Raw genomic sequence first — 22,990 nt, 5'->3', positions numbered from 1 at the left:
TGTTAAAACTAAACTCACAGTAGAGAACATGGCCTCAGGGAATGGGTGTGGTGCTTACAGCAGAACAGAAGCAAATATTAGAAAATTCTTACTCAATGTTCTAAAATGGCTTTTGAGATTCTGCATGGTGACAGTAATCTGAGAGATAAAGGTTTTGCATCTCAAAAATCTAGGTGTATAAACACAAGAGCCAAACCACAAGTAAGTGAACTGTCTTTGAGATGTTCAGGGAAGAGTGAAGAGTCTAGAATGTTCAGAGCCTAAGGTTCCCAGGGCTGGTAGATTTGTCCCATTGTGTTCTGCCTGTTCAATTTGAGGTCATAGATGGAAAAGACCACATCTCATCAATCATGGTATTTTCCGTGCCTTATATAAACCTAGCATAGAATATATACTTACTGTCCTGTCGCTCAATCGTGTCTGACTCTTTGTGACCCCATGGACTGCAGCCCACCAGGCTCCTCTGTCCATAGGGATTCTCCAGACACAAATACTGGAGTGGGTTGCCAAATACTTGCTAAACACATTAATCATAAGGGATTTGATTTAGGTCATGCCTGAATGGTCTAGTAGTTTTCCTTACTTTCTTCAATTTAAATCTGAATTTTGCAATAAGGAGTTCATGATCTGAGCCACAGTCAGCTCCTGATCTTGTTTTTGCTGAATATAGAGAACTTCACCATTTTTGACTGCAAAGAGTATAATCAATCTGATTTTTGTATTGACCATCTGGTTACGTCCATGTATAGAGTCGTCTCTTGTGCTGTTGGAAGAGGGTGTTTGCTATGACTGGTGCATTCTCTTGGAAAAACTGTTAGCCTTTGTCCTGCTTCATTTTGTACTGCAAGGCCAAACTTGCCTGTTACTCCAGGTATCTCTTGACTTCCTACTTTTGCATTCCAGTCCCCTATAATGAAAAGGACATCTTTTTTTGGGTATTTGTTCTAGAAGGTCTTGTAGGTCTTCATAGAACTATTCAACTTCAGCTTCTTCAGCATTAATTGTTGGGGCATAGACTTGGATTACTGTGATACTAAATGGTTTGCATTGGAAACAAACAGAGATCATTCTGTCATTTTTGAGATTGCACCCAAGTACTGCATTTCAGACTCTTTTGTTGACTATGAGGGCTGCTTCATTTCTTCTAAAGGATTCTTGCCCACCGTAGTAGCTAGACCGTAGTAGATGACCATTAGGTCATCTGAATTAAATTTGCCCATTCCAGTCCATTTTAGTTCACTGATCGCTAAAATGTTGATATTCACTCTTGCCATTTCCTGTGTGACCACTTCCAATTTGCCTTGATTCATGGACTGAACATCCCAGGTTCCCATACAGTGTTGTTCTTTACAGCATTAGACTTCACTTCCATCACCAGTCACATCCACAACGGGGCGCTGGTTTCGCTCTGGCTCAGCCTCTTCATTCTTTCTGGAGCTATTTCTCAATTCTTCTCCAGTAGCATATTGGGTACTTACCTACCTGGGGAGTTCATCTTTCAGTGTCAATCTTTTTGCCTTTTCATACTGTTCACGGGGTTCTCAAGGCAAGAATACTGAAGTGATTTGCTGTTCCCTTCTCCAATGGACCACATTCTGTCAGAACTCTCCACCAAGACCCATCCGTCTTGGGTGGCCCGTCACAGCATGGCTCATAGTTTCACTGAATTAGACAAGGCTGTGATCCAAGTGATCAGTTTGGTGAGTTTTCTGTAATTGTGGTTTCCATTCTGTCTGCCCTCTGATAGATAAGTATAAGAGGCTTGCAGAATCTTTCTGATGGGAGGGACTGGCTATGGGGAAACCTGGGTCTTGCTCTGATGGCCATGCTCAGTAAATCTGTAATCAAGTTTTCTGTTGATGGGTGAGGCTGTGTTCCCTCCCTGTAGTTTAGCCTGAGGCCAAACTATGGTAGGGGTAATGGTGGTAATGGTGACCTTCTTCAAAAGGATTTATGCCAGGACTGTCGTATTTGGTGCCCCTGACCCCAAGGCAGGCCACTGCCGACCCATGCCTCCGCTGGAGACCCCTGAACACTCACAGGCAAGTCTGGCTCAGTCTCTTGTAAGACTTGCTCCTTGGAAGAAAAGCTATGACCAAACTAGACAGCATATTAAAAAGCAGATTCATTACTTTGCTGACAAAGGTCCATCTAGTCAAAGCTATGGTTTTTCCAGTAGTCATGTATGGATGTGAGAGAAGGCCTATAAAGAAAGCTGAGCGCCAAAGAATTGATGCTTTTGAACTGTGGTGTTGGAGAAGATGCTTGAGAGTCCCTTGGACTGCAAGGAGATCCAACAAGTCCATCCTAAAGGTAAGCAGTCCTGAATATTCATTGGAAGGACAGATGCTGAAGCTGAAACTCCAATAATTTGGCCTGATGCGAAGAACTGACACATTAGAAAAGACCCTGATGCTGGGAAAGATTGAAGGCAGGAGGAGAAGGTGACGACAGAGGATGAGATGGTTGGATGGCATCACCTACTTGATGGACATGGGTTTGAGCAAGCTCCGGGAGTTGGTGATGGACAGGGAGGCCTGGCGTGCTACAGTCCATGGGGTCACAAAGAGTCGGACATGACTGATAGACTGAACTGAATTGAACTGAAACACGTTAGTTGATCTGAATTATTATAACAGCTAGATTATTTACTGACTTATATATATTATTATTTTGATTATTCAAAAATTCTAAAGCAGCAAGGAAAAATTTGAGTATTACCCTGGAAAGATACTAGCAAGTGGCACAACATGTGCCACTACATACATGTGCACATATACAACATGTGGCTATACATGCAATCATACATGCACACACACATGTGTCACTACACACACACACACATACAACATGTGGCTCTATATACAATCATACACACACCGTGTGCCACTACATACAATCATACATACATGCATACAACACGTGGGTCTACATACAATCATACATACATACACACAATGTGTGGCTCTACATACACTCTTTCCCCCATGTGAGCAATCTAAGAGCCCATCCTGAAGCTGAGTTCCCCATGTATTTTCTTTTCAGGGGAAACCACTTTCATTTACACGTGGTCCTCATCAGAACTGGTTGATGAGGACCATCTTATACAACAAAGTGCAAGTATTTTAAATAACAATTATTAATGTACATTCCTAATACACTGCCCTCAGACATTTGTGTTTATCTACTGGTCTAGCAGAGAAGGCTACAACCATTTATTTACGTTTTTGGAGGCTTTGAAGTGAAGTCACTCAGTTGTGTCTGACTCTTTGTGACCCCATGGACTGGAGCCTACAAGGCTCCTCTGTCCATGGAATTTTCCAGGCAAGAGTGCAGGAGTGGGTTGCCATTTCCTTGGAGGCTTTGGTAATACACAAATAAAATATATGAAGAAAAGCCTATTAGTACTTCTCTCCTTTAAATGCCAGAAAATCCCCAAATTCATGGAATAGACTTAGAGTCTCTCTGCCCCTATGGTGCAGGTAACTACTAATCACATCAAATCCACATTATAAAGATGGGTATTTCACTCTATGCAGAATATTTATAATATTTTTATACTTTTATATTAGAACTCATATCATGAAGACTGTTTCATTAATGACCCTCACACTGCCAGTGAGAATATCACTCATTATGGTTTATTTTTTAAAACCATCTATTTTTCTAGGGGGGATTGCATAAACTGTGGAGCTCATTTTGTTAAAGATTCCATACAGCTTATGAACTAGTATCCCAGGTAATTTGAACAATTTCCTCCCTTTTCACCTAAAATGGATACTTTTCCTCCTTTTGCACCAAAATAACAATGTCATGAATGGTCTAATGCTTATGCATAAACATGTGTGTGTTCAGTTTTTATGTCAAGCAATAAAATAATGGCCACATCTTAATTTTAAAAATAGTTACATGTTATTTTCCATGGCTGATTCATGCAATGTATGGCAAAAACCACCACAGAATGGCTGCCATCAAAAAGTCTACAAACAATAAATGCTGGAGAGGGTGTGGAGAAAAGGGAACTCTCTTACACTGTTGGTGGGAATGCAAACTAGTACAGCCACTATGGAGAACAGTGTGGAGACTCCTTAAAAAACTGGAAATAGAACTGCCATATGACCCAGCAATTGCACTCCTGGGCATACACACTGAGGAAACCAGATCTGAAAGAGACACGTGCACCCCAATGTTCATCGCAGCACTGTTTATAATAGCCAGGACATGGAATCAACCTAGATGCCCATCAGCAGACGAATGGATAAGGAAGCTGTGGTACATATACACCATGGAATATCACCCAGCTATACAAAAGAACACATTTGAGTCAGTTCTAACGAGGTGGATGAAACTGAAGCCTATTATACAGAGTGAAGTGAAGCCAGAAATAAAAACACCAATACAGTATATTAATGCATATACGTGGAATTTAGAAAGATGGTAATGATGACCCTATATGCAAGACAGTAAAAGAGACACATGTGAAGAACATACTTTTGGACTCTGTGGGAGAAGGCGAGGGTGGGATGATATGAAAGAATAGTATTGAAACATGTATATTACCATATGTGAAATAGATGAACAGTGCAAATTCGATGCAAGAAGCAGGGCACCCAGCGCTGATGCTCTGGGACAACCCAGAGGGATGAGGTGTGGAGGGAGGTGGGAGGGGGGTTCAGGATACGGGGACACATGTACAAAACACACACACAATATTGTAATTATCCTCCAATTAAAATTAATTAATTAATTTAAAAAAGTTATATCTTGTTTCAACAGCATGCCCGTGTCTCCTGGTAGAGCATTATTCTCATTGGTAATATTCAAAGGAAAACTTGCAGTCCACGGACACTACCTAAAGCTCACAGAAAAATCTCCTCTTGATAATGCTTCATTTTGAAAAATCCTTAAAAACCCTAATTAGACTGTTAAACCTTCTGGGTTGGTATTTTAGTAATTCAGCTATGGATAAACTCAGAATGAATGTCCATTTTAAATGACTCACCCCTGAGATGTGTGTGGTGGTGGTTTTTGCAGTAAACAGCTTTCACAGAAGATTGTGGCAGCCACCCCAGCGTGCTCCCGTCAGTTTGGCAGGGCTATTTTCCTCTAATCAAAGTATCTCCCTCACCATTTGAAAGAGCCTCTGGGGAGTTTTCTTCAGAAATGTAATTTTGCACTATCTGATTTTGCCTATGTCTTGCCCATCCACTGACTGTAATGGGGTCTAAGCTTTTCTTCAGATGCAGCTGGCCCGTGCCACTCAATCTCCTTCACAGAGTAAGAGATGGCATATGACTGCAGTGAGGATGAGCAACGGTGCTCTTACACAGGAAGAGATCTCAAGCCAGCCTGGGATGGGCCATGCTTCTTTGGAGCTTAAAATAAGAGGTCATCAGAGTACAACAGGAGGGGTAGGGTGAATAGAAACACAAAGCGGGAAGGAAATCTAAACAGAGAGGAGGATAGTTTGAATTGAGGTGACTGGAAGTCCCTGAATTAATGTTTTCACGTTAATGATGAAAATAATAACAGTGGAGGAGAGGAAATGACTTGCTCAGGGGCATACAGATGGCAGCAATGCTGAGACAGGAGTCTTCCGGTTACTAATGTAGGATTCTTTACATTTTCCAATAATTTTAACCTGGTTTGAAAATATTTTATATTTCCCAATGAGCTATAAAAAGATATTATATGGAAATTACCATGTTGGTTATTTCTGAAATAATTTTCAGCAGGTCATTAAAAAAAAAAAACCATACTGAACAATCCATTCTTGCTTTGCAAAGGAAAAGAGCTTAAACACTATATTTTAATACAAAAGATTGCCCAGAGAGGTGTTGCATTATACAGCAAGTGCCACAAGAAGATTAACTGCCATGCAGGCTGTACCTCGAGCAGGGAAACTCAATGACTTCTATATAAAACTCATAAATGAAAGTGTTCATTTATTCATGATATTCTAACATATTCTGTACTGTTTTTCTAAGAGAAGCAATGCATGGCCTTTCAGTTTTATTCCATTACTTAAAATATTTGAAGAAAATTGTTCATCAATCTCTGATTCTATTATTACACTCAAGAGGAGGTTAATTACTATCTCCTGGGGTTGTTTTTAGCAGGAAATATATAATGGATTGCTACCAGGGCATGAGTTCATGGCAAGGAAGACCTGACTTACAGTTGCTAAAAGATGACTGATATGAATTATTTCCAGAACACAGGCCAAAGATAGAGCTTGCCAAGTTAAACTCATTTTTACCAAAAATGTGCTTATTTTCAGAGAATGATCTCTTTTTAAAGTCCATCTTGATAAGAGAAACAAAAAGCCATTAACCATAGATTTCTCAACAGAAATTGAAGAGTCATAAGAGAGGGTCATGTTTTTGATAGTCAAATATGATAAGAAAACTTTAAATCTGCTGTTTGGTTAAGACTCCACCTATATGTCCAACAGAATCTCATGTGGCATTGAAAAGAATTCTCTCACTGGTTTCAAATGCTATATAATATATGGAACTTTAGTAAGCTTGCAGGTTTCCTCTTGAGAAATGAAGAAAAATCTGTGAATTTGGACAACAGCTACAATTCTGGTACCACTCCAGTGATGATGACTATATTATTGAGCAGTGCCTTATAGCAAGTCTAATTATTCTTGCAATCTCCATGTAATTTCTACAAATCTATAGTAACCAATTAGTAATTTCCTGCAAGTCACCCTACACTTATGTGCTTAGTCTCTCAGCTGTGTCCAACTCTTTGTGACGCTATGGACTATACCCACCAGGCACCTCTGTCCATGGGCATTCTCCAGGCAAGAATATTGGAGTGGGTTGCCATGCCCTCCTCCAGAGGATCTTCCCAACCCAGGGATTGAACCCAGGTCTCCTGCATTGCAGGCAGATTCTTTACTGTCTGAGCCATCAGGAAAGCCCGTAAGTCACCCTAGTTCCATAAAACCAAGCTGAGAGTCGTAGTGTGATTTCACTGTATCTTCCTACTTCATTCAACCTAGTCTAAAGAACTTTCCAGTTAAATTCTTAAATGCAAGAAGAAAGAGTTGAGGACGAGGGGGCGGGCCCGTGCGCGGGAGTCCATGTGGGCGCCGGCGCAGCCGGGAACCGCGCGGGTCGCCATGGCGGAGCTGCAGCAGCAACTCCGGGTGCAGGAGGCAGTGGACTCCATGGTGAAGAGTCTGGAGAGGGAGAATATCCGGAAGATGCAGGGCCTTATGTTCCGGTGCAGCGCTGCCTGCTGTGAGGAAAGCCATGCGTCCATGCAGCAAGTCCACCAGTGCATTGAGCGCTGCCATGCACCGCTGGCTCAAGCCCAGGCCCTGGTGACCAGCGAGTTGGAGAAGTTCCAGGACCGCCTGGCCCGGTGCACTATGTATTGCAATGACAAGGCCAGAGATTCGATAGATGCAGGGAGTAAGGAGCTTCAGGTGAAGCGGCAGCTGGAGACCTGCGTGACCAAGTGTGTGGATGACCACATGAACCTCATCCCAACCATGACCAGGAAGATGAAGGAGTCACTCTCATCCATGGGGAAATAGCTGTCTGCTAGTGGCCATCAGGGCTGAGGGCAGGAATCGATTTAAAAGGAGGAATGGGGATTTGGGTCTTTTAAGGAGAGTTAAGGAATGAGGAAATTAAGGATGGCAGCAAGTCTAAGGCCTTTGTTTCTTTCCTCTGGACGCTGGTTCCTTTGTGTTTCAATCCTAGAAAGTGAAATGGGAAAAAAATGGTGCTAAAATTTGGGTCACAGATAGCACAGGAGGTTTGTTGTGAGCCTGAATTTCATGTGGCAAGTACTTCTCCTGCCAATAGGGAGTCTCCCTTGTCCCAAACCAGGGCCCTCCAAGGTACCAGATTCTCCTACTGCACAGATACCAAGAGGCCGGCAGGTTCATGTAACCTGCTTATGGTCTAGTGGAGTATGAAAAGAGGTGTTTCTATTTGTTGCCCACCTGCTGTTCACCAGAAGGATCACTACAACATTTTCCACAAACTAATAAAATCCATGCAGTCACTAATGTCAAAAGGGGCAGGGGGCTTTAGGGGGTTTGTTTTGCTTGTTTTTCTTTTATAGACAAGGGCATGACGTTAAGATGTAAAGCTGGGAGAGGCAGTTCGGATAAAAACTTTGAAAGGTTCCCTGCAGGTACTCATTTCTCCATCAAGATGTGGATGTGTGTTTCTTAAAATTCTCACACATTACATCATTCAGCCTGGAGACCCCGCAAAAATGTAAGAAGCGATATCACACTGGTAAGGGAAGCAAGTGTTCCCTCTCACTGGCAGCCATGGTGGGCCCTGAGGCCGCCTGCAGCAGAATCAGCCAAGCGACAAGACAATCTTACAGTGACACTCGGCCTTGAACGGAAGCAGGATTTTGACAGTATTATATGCTCATATTCAGGAACGAACAGTGAAAGAGGAACTATTAGCTACTTAAATAAGAGGGTTGTGAAGTATGGGCTTTGGAAAAATCTGTTTTTCATGAAACAGAATGAAAGCCTAAACCCAGTGTTGCTTACTTTGCCCCCTGAAATAACAGAGCTTTGTTGAGACAATCCCCTGGCAACAAAAAAGTCAACGGAGGAAAAGTAAGCAACTCGGGGATGAACTGTGGCTCCTTTAGAGCGATAAAGGGACTGCCCTCCATTACCAAATACCACTTTTGCCAGGGCCTTTGGTACATGTGTTGTTCTTGCCCCAGTTCTGGCCTCTTATCATTTTGATAAGGACCTTGTTTTTTTTTACCAACTTAGTACTTGAAATGATAATGTCTGTTTGCTGTTTCAAGACTGTGATATATTTTCCTAGTGGTTTGGTTTTCAAAATAAATAAGACTTAATTTTCAAAAAAAAAAAAAAAAAAGAAGAAAGAGTTGAAATGTCTATCCCATCTTTTGTGCTTCTCTTTATTGGGCTTTGGAGCTGAAGTTCTTCTGCTCTGGACCACTCTGATGCACTCAATTCAAGCTCTCCTTTCATTTGCAAATGCCTAAAGGAACTCAGTTGGAGAAGGCAATGGCACCCCACTCCAGTACTCTTGCCTGAAAATCCCATGGACGGAGGAGCTTGGTGGGCTGTAGTCCATGGGGTCGCTCCAAGTCAGACACGACCAAGCGACTTCACTTTCACTTTTCAATTTCATGCATTGGAAAAGGAAATGGCAACCCACTCTGGTGTTCTTGCCTGGAGAATCCCAGGGACGGGGGAGCCTGGTGGGCTGCCGTCTATGGGGTCACAGAGAGTCGGACATGAATGAAGTGACTTAGCAGCAGCAGCAGCAGCAAAGGACCTCAGTGCTTAGATAGTAACATACACAGCTATACTTTATGAGCCATGTATTCCTACAGGACTGAGAAACTGTGCTATCATTAGAGTTGAAGTTCATGATAATGAAATTCTGCAAAGACTACGAGCCAAAATTACAAAGATTTTGGAAGTGCTCCTCAGAAGGAATGCCACCATAGCTATCATCTGGTGAATCATGAACATGCTAACTACATGACCACAGACTAGCGCAAAATAATGTGTTAATCTCTTAGTCCCCCAAGTTGCTCTACTATCTCTAGTAATAGAAAAGCAGTATGCTGGCAATTGAACAGGAGTCGCTGCAGCTCCATTTTTATTCCATTACACACCTCATGTAACATTCAAATTTACTTAGAAGGCTTCAGGATGAAATCTGATTATTTTAAATGAGAACAAAAATGTCATCAAACAGCCATAAGACAGGCAATGTCCTTATCATCACTGGAGAATAATGTAACATTGGCAATCTGTTAGTCATCCGATACCCCTGCTTCTCTCCTGCTGTTGAAAAGGATCCCTGTGTCTGACATGAAAACAAGCACTGACTTACACACTTGAAGTCTCAAACAAATCAGGTCACACCTAATACAGATGATACAGTTGATCTAAAATGGGTTGAAAATATCAATCTTCTTTTTCATGCCCATTTTGCTTGGTTTTTATGAAAGGGCAAATTGGTAGGGATACTAGAAAACACCAAATGAAAGCTACATTGTCTGGACTGCCTATTGAAAAGGACTAGCAAAATTATGACAATTATTTCTGGGTAGCACTGTTTTTCACCCATCATTAGACCACTTTGCTTTTGAACAGCACTTTATACTTCAATCATTTCTATGTATTTCTGAGCATTAAAACAATATCAGAAACTAGACAGAATCTCCCATGAATCAAACATAAGCAGAGGATGAGGCTAGAAGACTCATTTTGAGGTTGAGTGCTAAACCTTGAACTGGAAACCCAAGAGCTATAGCATCCTGTCCTTTGGTTAAGCAGAGGACAGTGGCTATGATGTCATGATTTTAGGAGCATCTTAAAGTATGACATTGAAACTATAGTGAACTGAGATAACAACCTGAATTTGTTACTTGTCTTTCTTACAAAGTTGAGCAGCCAGATGTAAATGCCCTTGTGTGGCACCTTGGAGAGTATAATGTGATGGATTTTATTCAAAATAAAGTTTTTAACCAAGGCCAAAAGTCTCCTCCTAAGATGACTTCTTATCTTTAATGAAAATTAATATGTCTGCCTCATTTTCAGACTTTTTACTGCTCTACAACCGTCAATGTGTTTTGTTGTTATGTCATCATTCATTATATCTCCATGTCATTTTAATCCCAGTATTTATTTGCATTAATGTCATGACAAAAATATCAACATTTTGCTGATGGTAAGAAAATTTCTGATGAAAGCATTAAAACCAAATACTGGGCTGTTTTTGGTACCTGAAATATAAAGCAAGCTTCTCACATTTGGATGTTTTGCTTATTTCCAGATATTCACAATAGTTAACTTTAGGGTTTCATCTCATAGTGGCTCATCAAGGTTATATTATACAACAGTTTAAGTCCGTGTTCAGCCAATGGATAAATATTTCTCTCTCCATTTTATGCTTTCACAGTATTCCATCAAGTCATGACATAGGCCAAGTATTCTGCAAGACAATATCTTTCTTTCTTCTTCAGGATGACTTATTTAGTTGATGAGAGAAGACAGAAACATGAGCAAAAGCCTCACCAAACAGTACACACAATAAGAATTATACTTCAAAGAACCTTGGGCTTACAGATTGGAGATGTATTTTATTTCTGGTTCTTGAACAGTAATGTCAAGAATTCTGCTATCTGTACTTTGCTTTCCCTCTTGATCAACTGAAACACTGTCACCACAGAGAGAGAAGAAATGTAAATGCTACCGACCACAGTTCCCTTCTGAGCTTATCAGCTCAGACTACAGGGGCTGGCTCTGAGCCCTGCGTGGTTCTGCCGGTGGAGGGCACCCCTGGGGTTTCCATCTGTGCCTCTAGGGATGTGACTTCCCTTCATCACAGGTAAGTGTAAATAAGATTCTTACATTGGCAGGGTATTTTTTTTCCAGTTGCCTATGGCTGCTTCATAAATGACCCCTGATCTTGGCCGTATTTGCTCACAGTCCTGTGGGTTAGGGATTCAGACAGCATAGGGCACTGATACCCACGGTGGGCTTCACTCAGGTGACGGGCTCAGCTGGGATGATTGGGGGTCAGAGGCCTGGGGCCCCAGCTGTGTCCAGGGGGTGGCTTCCTGGGTCCTCCTCTGTTCTTGCCAGGACCTCTGCTTCCTAGTGAGGCCCTCCCACGTGGCCCCCTGGAGCCGGGGAGCCAGGCTTCTCGGGGAACAGCCCCGGGCTCTGCAAGCGCAGGAGCAGAAGCCACCAGGCTGGCTTCAGGCTGAACTGAGAAGCGCACAGCATCCCTCCAGCTACGGTCTGCTGCATGAAGCGGTCACGGCGGAGGCCGCGGGGAGGAGGGTGTGGGCAGGGCCTGGACCCAGGGTCCAGGGAGGGGAGGTTCCCTGGGAGCTGTCACAGGAACCGACAGCCACGGCGAAGAGCAGGGCAGCCGTCAGCCGTGGTCCTCACCTGTCACCGGCTTGGCCTGCCCTGGCAGGATGCCCACCTCCTCCGCCAGGGCGTCACCCGTCCTCCCCGGGGTCCCTGGGAGCCAGGTGGTGAGAGCGGTCTGTGCATCTCCTGTTAGCTTCTCCTTCAGGGACTTCACCCTGGAAGCTTGAATTTGACCACAGAACACCAGCAAACACCACCATTAGTTTGTTCCGTGGATGTTTCTTGGCTTATTTTGGATTGCTAGTTTCCCGAGACGCCACCATGCCCATTCCATTCCCATGCTGCCCCAGGTGACTTCCTATCTCTCAGTTTATTAGGTTCACAAAGGATGACCCGATAATGATAAAAGGCATTTTCCCACCACAGGGAGGAGTGTTTTATAGGGAACCAGGTGTGGGCTGTGGCTTACAGAGTCATGGATTCAAATCCTAGCCCTCCCATTGAGCGCTTGTGTGTTTTGCGGGGCAAATTACTCAACCAACCCCTCTTAGGTAAAATAGAGAGGAAAATTAACAATGGGGAGCCTGAGCGGTTTTTTTTTTTTTTTTTTTTTTGCGTTTAACAATATATATATGAACTTAAAGGAAAAAAAAAAAATCTCTCAGGCTTCCCATGGTTAATTCTGACCCTTTTCCTAAGGATATTTCCCTGATGGTGGGCTTAGGGCACCGTGGAAGCCTGGGGTGCCCACAATGTCCATTATTCTCCTCTCTACTCTGCCTACTCCAGGAGGAAGCAGCAGCCAAACTCCGTGACTTGGACAGGCAGGCAAAGGCGCAAGCTTCCCTGGAGTGCTGGCTGGCCCTGCCTCTGTGGGGATACTGCATAAATGATGTTGGCACACCCAAAAGTCACAGGTTACTCCCTCAGCATGACACTCCCCATGCCCAAGGTGCTGCCATTCATGATCAGTTCCTGTGGGTCAGAGAGAGGCATTAGGGTTGCCCTCTAAGTTTCCTAGATGTTTTATCTCAGAACGGTAGGAGAGAGAGTCTACAAGGTTTCACCTGTGTAGGACAAAAATTAAACATTAGCCACAGATGATGACAATAGTCCAAAAAGAAAAACAAAATTCTCCAACGCAAAACATAAGCCTTTAACAACTACTTGTACATCACATAAAAATGCATTTGTAAAGCTCACTTGTACCTATAAGTATAGCCAGTAGTTCTTCTCAACCTTGTAATCTTAACTCTGAAGCACCGGGATGGTACAAATGTTCCAAAGTCATCAACTGATATTCTATACTGTGCAAATAGTTCCTGGTCGTTCACAAGTTTGACTCAGATGGCACGTTCATGAAGGAGAGGAACCCAATACATTTCTCTTATTTTCATCACTATTTCTGTCACTGTGGTTGCCAAGCTAACTTTCTTTACATTTCAGTATTAGAGCTTGCTGTGCAGTAGAACGGAAGATAGAAACATCTAATCACGATGAATAAGTAAGGTCTGTAGCATCTTGGATTATAAACTTATGGCTCTGAGACATAGGCTATAAAAAACTGAACGTAAGCCAAAAAATGTCAGTTGAAATGACGTGTTTTTGAGCGAGCTGCTCACATTTAGCAAGACACATGGAATCTTCATAGCGAATGCAGTACAAAAAGTTAGAATACAATAAAATAAAGTGAAATACACAGCTTCAACTGCTCCATAAATGTAAAAGAGCTGTGGTTTTGATTATTTGGACTGGAGGTGGGGCAAGAGGGAAGATAGGTTGAGAATCTGAATTAAATTTTATTCCTCTGGGCATCTGCAAAATATGATCAATCTGCACATGGATTTGGTTTTTGGTTACACTCTTTAACCAAGTAGGAAAGAAAAACAGGTTTTAACTTATGATAGTAATCTAACTTGCTATAAACACGGTGGGTTTATAATCAATATTTACATGGACCTTGCCGGTCTAAATTGATTTTTCAAGTGGAATGTTCAAATGCATGACTCAAATCACTCTTAATCATTGTTCAAATGAAAGCCAGGCACATTAGTGAGAAGGTCATGGTGTCATATTTTCACAGCCTTTATGGAGGCACACAAGATGCAGATTCCTCACGGAATAAAGGGACAGCAACAAATTGAGCAAGAGGGTAGGAAGAACTTTAAAAGAAGGGAAATAGATCCTTGAAATTTTCACATAATTCTATACCTACAAGTTCAAGAATGAACACAGGAAATAGAATGAAAAGCAGCAAATTGCTTCCTTAATTGAATAACATACGTAGTGGATGACTACCAACTGATTCACAGGAAAGGGAGGAGATAGACACAGGAGAATCTTGTTAACCTAATTAAAGCCTCGCAGACACACACGGTTCTAAAACTCGAGTTTCAAGACTCTGTTGGGATAATGAACACAAAACCAGGCCCAGCCACTTAAAATGTCATCGCTGCCACAAGAGATTACACTTGTCCTCAGTGAGTTCTCATTGGTTACGTACATAACAAAGATAACCCCTGTTCTAACGCTTTGGAAATGTTGGCCCTTTGGAGGCTGCTGCTGATTGATCTACTGTAATTTTTGAACAGTTAGCAAGCCTCAATCCTCTTTGTTTTGAATAAAGTGCTTTAGTCAGGAAGCACATGCATGAATCACTGTAAATGTTGCACTTTCTGATTGATTGATCTGGCCATTCTTCCAGCATTCACAATTTTTAAAATTGCCTTTAAAAAGAGTTGCTAGTGCTGAATGGTTGAAGACGGGGCTTAGGAAAAAATCCACCCTAAGTAAATGCATTGAACTCTGGAAACTCAATGCCGCCTGTTTCTAGTGTCCAAGATAAAAGTAGATTAATAGTTTAATTAAACATGTAAGAGACTGGGCAGTGTAGCTATTACACCTTTGACCTCATGCAGGGCTGCCAGAGATGTAGTGAGGGTGAGTGCTGAAGTTACATATTTACGATGCACAGCTGACTTGAAAAGCACACCAAGCTAGACAGAACTTGTAATTAACCAAAAGATCCAGTAAATTATGAGATCAATAAAATTTCCTGGGTGCCATAGTTTTCAGAACTAGTTAGTGCCTTCCTAATTTATTGGCAAAAACTTCGCAGACTAGCAAGGAAGATAAATAAAAATGCCTGCATGTAGAAATAAATATGTATGCTTGACAAATCTGAAATACACTGTTTACAGCTAATGAGGAAGCAACTATGCGTTTGGCTGCATGTTTTATATCTAGAGCAGTGGAGAGCATTAAAACCAATATAACTGATAACCTTGGTGCAAATAGCATAAGCCTTCATTTCCCATTATTCCCCAGAGTTGGAATTAATTAGTGCTTGTCAAAATCAGAGCGATCCCCTGCTGTAAACTAAAAGTAATGCAGAGGGCATGAATGGCTTGTATTACTTTTAGTTATATGGCTCTACTCCAGAAATATTTCTCATCTATTGGGGAGAAAAATACTGCATAGATGCCTATATGCAGTATATATATAATACTTCCTTAATCCCAGATACATCATAAACAAATACAAACAAATTTTTAAAAAAAATCTTTGTTGGCTACAGTTCAAGACACATCTATAAAGTGCCTACCATGTGAGCATCCAGAAAATAGAAATACTTTGAGTTCACAGTTTAGTAGGGAGAGATGGAAGGGACATTGCAACACAAAGCATTAACGGTTATATGGGAAAATACACAGTGAGTTATGGGGACTCAAAAAGGGGATCTATCTGAATGTGGCAGGGAGGTCAAGAGGAAGAATGGATAGGAGGCTACAAATGCGCAGAGTGGGGTGGAAAGATAACCCTAATCCACTCTTGTAAGAGTTTCTCTGTGAAATAGCTTTCAGTTCAGTTCAGTTCAGTTGATCATTCGTGTCTGACTCTGTGACCCTGTGGACTGCAGCACGCCAGGCTTCCCTGTCCATCACCAACTCCTGCAGCTTACTCAAACTCAAGTCCACTGCATCAGTGATGGCCATCCAATCATCTCATCCCCTTCTCCTCCTGCCTTCAATCTTTCCCAGCATCAGGGTCTTTTCCAATGAGTCAGTTCTTCGCATCAGGTGGCTAAAGTTTTGGAGTTTCAGCTTTAGCATCTGTTCTTCCAATGAATATTCAGGACTGATTTCCTTTAGGATGGACTGGTTGGATTTCCTTGCAGTCCAAGGGACTCTCAAGAGTCTTCTCCAAGACCACAGTTCAAAAGCATCAATTCTTTGGAGCTCAGTTTTCTTTATAGTCCAACTCTCACATCCAAACATTGCTACTGGAAAGAACCAAAGCTTTGACTATATGGACCTTTGCTGGCAAAGTAATGTCTCTGCTTTTTAATATGCTCTCTAGGTTGGTCGTAACTTGTCTTCCAAGGAGCAAGTGTCTTTTAATTTCATGGCTGCACTCAGCACCTGCAGTGATTTTGGAGCCCAAAAATATAGTCTCTCTCACTGTTTCCCCATTTGTTTGCCATGAAGTTATGGGATCAGATGCCATGATCTTAGTTTTCTGAATGTTGAGTTTTAAGTTAGCTTTTTCACTCTTCTCTTTCACTTTCATTAAGAGGGTCTTTAGTTCTTCTTTGCTTTCTGCCCTAAGGGTGGTGTTATCTGCATATCAAGATTGCCAGGAGATATCTTGATTCCAGCTTGTGCTTCATCCAGCCCAGCATTTTTCATGATGTACTCTGCATAGAAGTTAAATAAGCAGGGTGACAATATACAGCCTTGATGTACTCCTTTTCCTATTTGGAACCAGTCAGTTTTTCCATGTCCAGTTCTAACTGTAGCTTCTTGACCTGCATACAGATTTCTCAGAAGGCAGGTCAGGTGATCTGATATTTCCATCTCTTTCAGAATTTTCCACAGTTTATTGTGATCCACACAGTCAAAGGCTTTGGCATAGTCAATAAAGCAGATGTTTTTCTGGAACTCTCTTGCTTTTTCTCTGATCCAGCAGATGTTGGCAATTTGATCTCTGGTTCCTCTGCCTTTTCTAAATCTAGCTTGAACATCTGGAAGTTCATGGTTCATGTACTGTCGAAGCCTGGCTTGGAGAATTTTGAGCATTACTTTGCTAGCGTGTGAGATGAGTGCAATTGTGCAGTAGTTTGAGCATTCTTTGGCATTGCCTTTCTTTGGGATTGGAATGAAAACTGACCTTTTCCAGTCCTGTGGCCACTGCTGAGTTTTCCAAATTTGCTGGCATATTGAGTGAAATAGCTTAGTCAACAATAATATGGGCATCGATGATGCCCTTTCTACAACTGCCTCCCCCAACCCCTTTCTCCTGATCAGCTCAGATGTCTCCTGCATCCCTTCCCCTCCAGGGGGAAGCATCCCTTCAGCTCCAGGATCCCTTCCCCATTGAGTTCTTTTATGACCCAATTCCAATTCAATTCCGAGTCCTGTCCCTTCCATTTTCATTACCACCCAGCTCTCCTTGGTGGTCTTATCATAATTCATACTTACTATAATTAAGTAGTTATCATTTACTTTGATGATCATCTTTCCTACTCAAAGTGTGGTCTATGGACCAGCCACATTAGCATCACCTGGGAACTTAAAAGTGCAGAAGTTCCACTTCCACTCCAGACCCTACTGAGATGGAATATGTATTTAAATAGGTGATTCCTATGCACATTAAAGTTTAAGAACAAATGGTCTAGAGTGCTTCACATTTCAATACAATAGACAGAAGTCACATGTGGCCACACCAATGAATTCCAATTTAAAGTCAGCTTTTCACTAGCCATATTCACATGCTCAGTAACTACAATGCATGGCTGATGTACTGGACAGTGCAGCTAGAGACACATACGTGACAGAAAGTTTTACTGAATGTGCTAGATTATAAGCTTTTGAGAACAGGGCCATTTTTTTTTTTCTTACTGACCACCCAATAACTCAGTACCTGCCTAGAACACTGAGGACAGGTATGCAAAATTTTCCCTTAAATATAATGAATAAAAATATGCTAAAGTACTTTGAAAACTAGCCCACTGAAGGTGCAAAATAAACACTATTTCCCTTCCCTATTACCTGTGATCTTTGAATAATCTCTGGCATATGGACCATCAAGAGCTGCTATGTAGACTATACCATAAATAAACATGTCCCCTTTTTTTTGTAAGTAGAGATTCTTGGGTTTCCTATTCTGGAGATTGAGATTTAGTAGGATCTGTGACACTTGATGCTTTTTAACTGCGGTGTTGGAGAACACTCTTCAGAGTTCCTTGGACTGCAAGGAGATCCAACCAGTCTATCCTAAAGGAAATCAGTCCTGAATACTCATTGGAGGGACTGATGTTGAAGCTGAAGCTCCAATACTTTGGCCACCTGATGCGAAGAACTGATTCATTTGAAAAGACCCTGATGCTGGGGAAGATTGAAGGCAGGAGGAGAAGGGGACGACAGAGGATGAGATGGTTGGATGGCATCACTGACTCAAAGGACACGAGTTTGAGTAAACTCTGGGAGTTGGTGATGGACAGGGAGGCCTGGCGTGCTGCAGTCCATGGGGTCACAAAGAGTTAGACACGACTGACCAACTGAACTGAACAGTGACACTTGAATTAGTCACCTGTTTTTAGATTTGATAGTCTCAATAGTGAAATTCCATCCTTCCAACAGGAAGTGGCTTAATTTCCCCTCTCTGATGGATGTCTAATACAATTAATTTGGAATTAAGAAAATGAAATGTCAGCAATTTCATGAGGAAGTGCCAAACAACTTGAGGTGTCTTAAGAAAATAAATTATTTTCTTATTGACTCCTACACTTGGTGGCTCAGATAGTAAAGACTCAGACTGCAATGCAGGAAACCAGGTTCAATATCTGGGTCTCCTATACTTGAAATGGGCTGGGGTTAGGGGTTTGAGTCAGCTGTCAACAGAATCTGAACTCTTCCCATTTTTCAGTATTCATTTCCTACATATCAGGCTCATTCTAGAGTTTCATGTGGCAGAAAGATGTTGCCTGAGATCTCCAGATCTCTTTTCTTCCAAGTCACGTACAGCAGTAAAGGACCTCAGTGAAAGTTATACTGAACATCATCGGCTTTGACTGGGGAATATGTCATCTGACCAATCACAGTGGTAGGGAAAACACACAGTACTGATTGAACAGACTCCAGTCACATGTCCACCCCCAAGCCCAACTCCTCTGAAAAGCATGGAGTGTAAGAGTGAGAGAGAGGGTGTGGTTCCCCAGAAGAAAGTCAGAGTAATGTTAGTAGAAAAGTGAATGAATTGTGGATGACAAAAACAGATGTCTACAATATGCCACTTAATTTAAATGAATGAATGAATGAATGAATTCGTGATGTGTGAAACAGAACAAAGTTTGAAACTGAACTAGAATGTTCAGTTATTAATCATTATTTAAGACTAGTCAAATCTTTGACATGAGAGAGAAAGAATTTCTAACCTAGGCTCAGTGCCAACTGTAATTATAAATATTAACAGACTTTAAAATATCTATTCTTTCACTAGTGTCCAGACAATTCATAAGCACAGAATCAAAATCTATGCCAGACCCAAAGGAGACTCTGCTTCACATTGCCAGCCTTGGCTTCACTATTTCCTTTTGATTTAAGCAGCTTAGTGAGGCCTGGATCCCTCCCAGTATCCTGGGTGACTGTTTGCTACAGTGGGTAAGACATTCAGGTTACCAACAGGTCTTTCCAGCTCTGAAGGAATGATTTCTTTCTAAAATATTGTCGTGTCGCCTCCCTGAGACAATACTTTTCATTGACAAGGCACAACAGGAAAAAAAATGAAACAATTCAGTCCAATAATTCAATGTAAAACTACGAGCCAAGACTCTGGCAATGGCTGCAAATTTTCAGAATATAATTTTGAGACAAGGAGTTCACAGGCTCAAGCTTTCTTATTAACCGTGCTCACAAATTGTAGTCCTAGGCATTCCACCATGAAGAAGGGGACCCTGGCCATTGGGTGCTTTGTTTAAATGAATATCTCTCTAATACAGTTGATGAAGACTCTTTAGAATCTAAGTGGTAGGCAAATGACATTTTTCACAGATACAGAATTCTAGAGCTTGAAAATGCTCTTGGTACAAGCTAGTTGATATTTTCAAATCTTGTCCCACTGTATCTTGAAGGGCTCCATGGACATTCATTAGAGACCTCCCATCAGATGAGGGAGAAACAAGGAGGCAGGGATTCACTCCCATCAACTACAGGATTGGGTGTTTGATATATTTTACTTCTATAGTTTGATCTAAGATTTTTCAACTGAAATATTTCAGCTGTTTTCAAGTTACAGAAAGGGATAGAAATTTGATGGATTCCATTAACAATAATAAGATAGTTCTGCATGTATCGAAAAGCAATGACCTCCAAAATCTATTGCCAAGTGAACAAATCAAGGTACAGAAAACTTTGACTATATGTTTATATAAACAAAGACAATTCTAGAAACATATGGAAGAAACATATGAGCTGTCTCTGAGGTGGGATCCTGGAGGACAAATCAGAGATGAATTGGATATTTACTTTCATTTACATGCTTCTGTTTCATCTGAATGCTTTGTTGGTAATCATATTTCCTGTTTAAGTGCATCTCTAAAATTTTTTAAATCACTGATTTCACTTAACTATCTCATTTTATAGATAAAAAGACAGCCTTGCTCAGGTCTGCCTGGGCATAGCCCCCAAGGCAGAGGGAGGTTGCATGAGGAAGGTAACTGGCCAGCAGGGCTGGACCATGGAGCTGGCTTCATGGCAGAGTTTCTGCCTCTAATGGAAACACAGGTACTGCCATGGTGTTCTCTGGGCAAAATGTAAGGAGAAAAATCTGGTGGTTGTTGATTTTAAGAGTCTCTCAGCACTCTAAGATACTTTACCCAGGACACGCTGCTAATCTCTGTCTGGGGCATAGTACCAGGAGAAATTGAAGACAGACCCTGAGAAGCTGTGCTCACTCAGAAGCATCCTTGGTCTAGCTGCTTTCACATCCTCCGTGATGTTCAATGACACTCTGGATTAGCAATGTTCAGAGCCATTCAACTTCCTTTCTGTGCTTTTAATTAGTGAGGAATAACCATATTGCTCCTCCATTGGGATCTGGGACCTCAACAGTCTTACATTTCAGGAAACTGTTCATGCCAGCCAGAATTTTATTTGCTTTAGCAGCTGAAAGTCCAAAGGCATTCCAAAATTCTAAGAGGGAAAAGTAGCCATGTCACACTATTTATCCGTCATTTTTGGAGTCCTCCTTTTTAACCCTTCAATCTACACACGTGTCCCTGCTTTCTCTGAAAGGAAACACTTACCACCCAGAAAAAGGTACTAATCTCTACTGATCAGAAACACAGGGGTCAGGGAAACCCCAACACTTATTAACTGGGTGGCCTTAAGTAATGTGCCTCAGTTTTTTATCTCTAAAATGGGGATAATAAAAATACTGGCTCTTGGGAGATTCTATCAGATGATGCATAGAATAAATACAAAGCACAATGCCTGTTACATAGTAAGCACTCAATACATGTTTATAAAAGAAAGACTTAAAGCCAGCTGCTGGCAACTGTGTCTCCAGCCTTCATTCTTCTTGCCATTTAAGCACCTGCTTCAAATTCTACCTCTTGATTATTTTCTTAGGTCTTTCTAGTTTGAGCAACATGGACAGAGCATGTAGGATGATTTAAGCTTCGGCAAATAGAATCTAATTTTCCTACAGTCTTAAGACTGCTGAAGTTAGGCAAATTCTCTACTGACACCCACTCTTTCCATCCCCTAATGACCAGCTCTAGGTGCTTTCCAGGAATAGGGGTCAGATATTATTCACCTGGGTCAGATGTTATTTCACTTTTCTCTTCTCCACACTTCTCCTCCATCAATATTTTGTCTATCTTCCCTCATTCAACTCGTTTCCACTGTTTACTATTTCACATCATGCTATAGAACCGATAGCTGTAAACTCAAATTGTGTGTGTTAGTCACTTAGCTGTGCCTGACTCTTTGTGACCCCAAGGACTGTAGCCTGCCAGACTCCTCTGTCCAAGGAATTCTCCAGGCAAGAATACTGGAGTGGGTTGCCATTTCCTTCTCCAAAACTCAAACTACTGGACTTAAATTCATCACAGGACGACATCAAAATTTTCCTTGGCTTAATAAACTATTTACTCTTGAAATATCAGGAAGAGGTGGTGATACAGTTGTTGTATTGACGTTACTGATCCTGCCAAGACTAGGAAAGGCTGCAGGTATGTAAATCAGTTTCTGAAGTTCACTGAAAATTCCTTAGTGTTAGCAATAAAACTTGGCAATAGCATAATATAGGTAAATACAAAAACTCACTGCCTACTCTTTGCATATGTACAATAATATTTACCAAGGCTGAAACAAGCAACCTCCTATTATCCTACAAAATTATAATTCTGTGGATAATACTGCCAGCAAATGAGCAGTAATTGTACATGGGTGTGTTGACCTCATTTCCACCCACGTACGGTGTGCTTCCCTTTATTCCAGGGTTTCAGTTACAGAAAACTCATTAGTTATGAGATCAAAATAAACAACACAGTTGGACCTCCCTTTTCTCATCTGTTAAAAGAATTTTTGGGATATATACTATTTTAGGTTCCTTCCAGCTCTAAATTGCTATGGTTTCTCTAAATTTGTTTCAAGTTCTTAAGCTTTTAGTTTATGTAAGGCTAAATATTTGCCATTTCTAGGTCATGCTCTACTCAAATACACCTTCTTTCAAAAAAAGAGCTAAAATGAGTTCTTTACAGAAGAATGCTAGCTAATCTATGCTGAAGGAATGATACAATCAGAGTCTCCATTGTTTTAACCCTGTGTTGTAATTCAGACAAGGCTCATGAATAGATGATAGGAGCTTTAGGTTTGGGTAAATAAGCAATGCAAAATGTCTACTTATTAACTGCAAAGACAAAACAACTAGTCTTTATAATAGAATCTGGTGGTCACCATCACAGCCAAGCAATAGAACACAGAACCACTAATAACATTAGCAACCTCCTCATGTGAATGAAATATACAGAATCACCCATGGAGTTTTCCATCAAAAACATTCAATGTGAATCTAATCAAGCTAAGATGTAACTTCCAATTTACAAGAAATAGAGGATAT

General features: G+C 41.4%; 2 protein-coding genes across 5 annotated transcripts in view; one reads left to right on the top strand and one right to left on the bottom strand.

Annotated features, from left to right (window-relative positions):
• Nucleotides 1-22,990, bottom strand: part of MACROD2 (mono-ADP ribosylhydrolase 2) — a 2,147,232-nt gene that overhangs the window by 392,399 nt on the left and 1,731,843 nt on the right. The window lies entirely within an intron of this gene.
• On the top strand, nucleotides 7,118-8,822 carry LOC122681040 (protein FAM136A). Its single transcript, XM_043882753.1, has one exon. The coding sequence runs from the start codon at nucleotides 7,133-7,135 to the stop codon at nucleotides 7,550-7,552; it is 420 nt and encodes a 139-aa protein (XP_043738688.1). The 5' UTR covers nucleotides 7,118-7,132; the 3' UTR covers nucleotides 7,553-8,822.

Source organism: Cervus elaphus, chromosome 23 (assembly GCF_910594005.1).
Source record: "Cervus elaphus chromosome 23, mCerEla1.1, whole genome shotgun sequence".
Taxonomy (NCBI): Eukaryota; Metazoa; Chordata; class Mammalia; order Artiodactyla; family Cervidae; genus Cervus; species Cervus elaphus.
The sequence above is the reverse complement of the archived record's forward strand: the minus strand, read 5'-3'. Positions and strand labels throughout refer to the sequence as shown.

Excerpts from the sequence above, each read along its gene's own strand:
- LOC122681040 (XM_043882753.1), top strand. The coding sequence starts at position 7,133 with ATGGCGGAGCTGCAGCAGCAACTCCGGGTGCAGGAGGCAGTGGACTCC.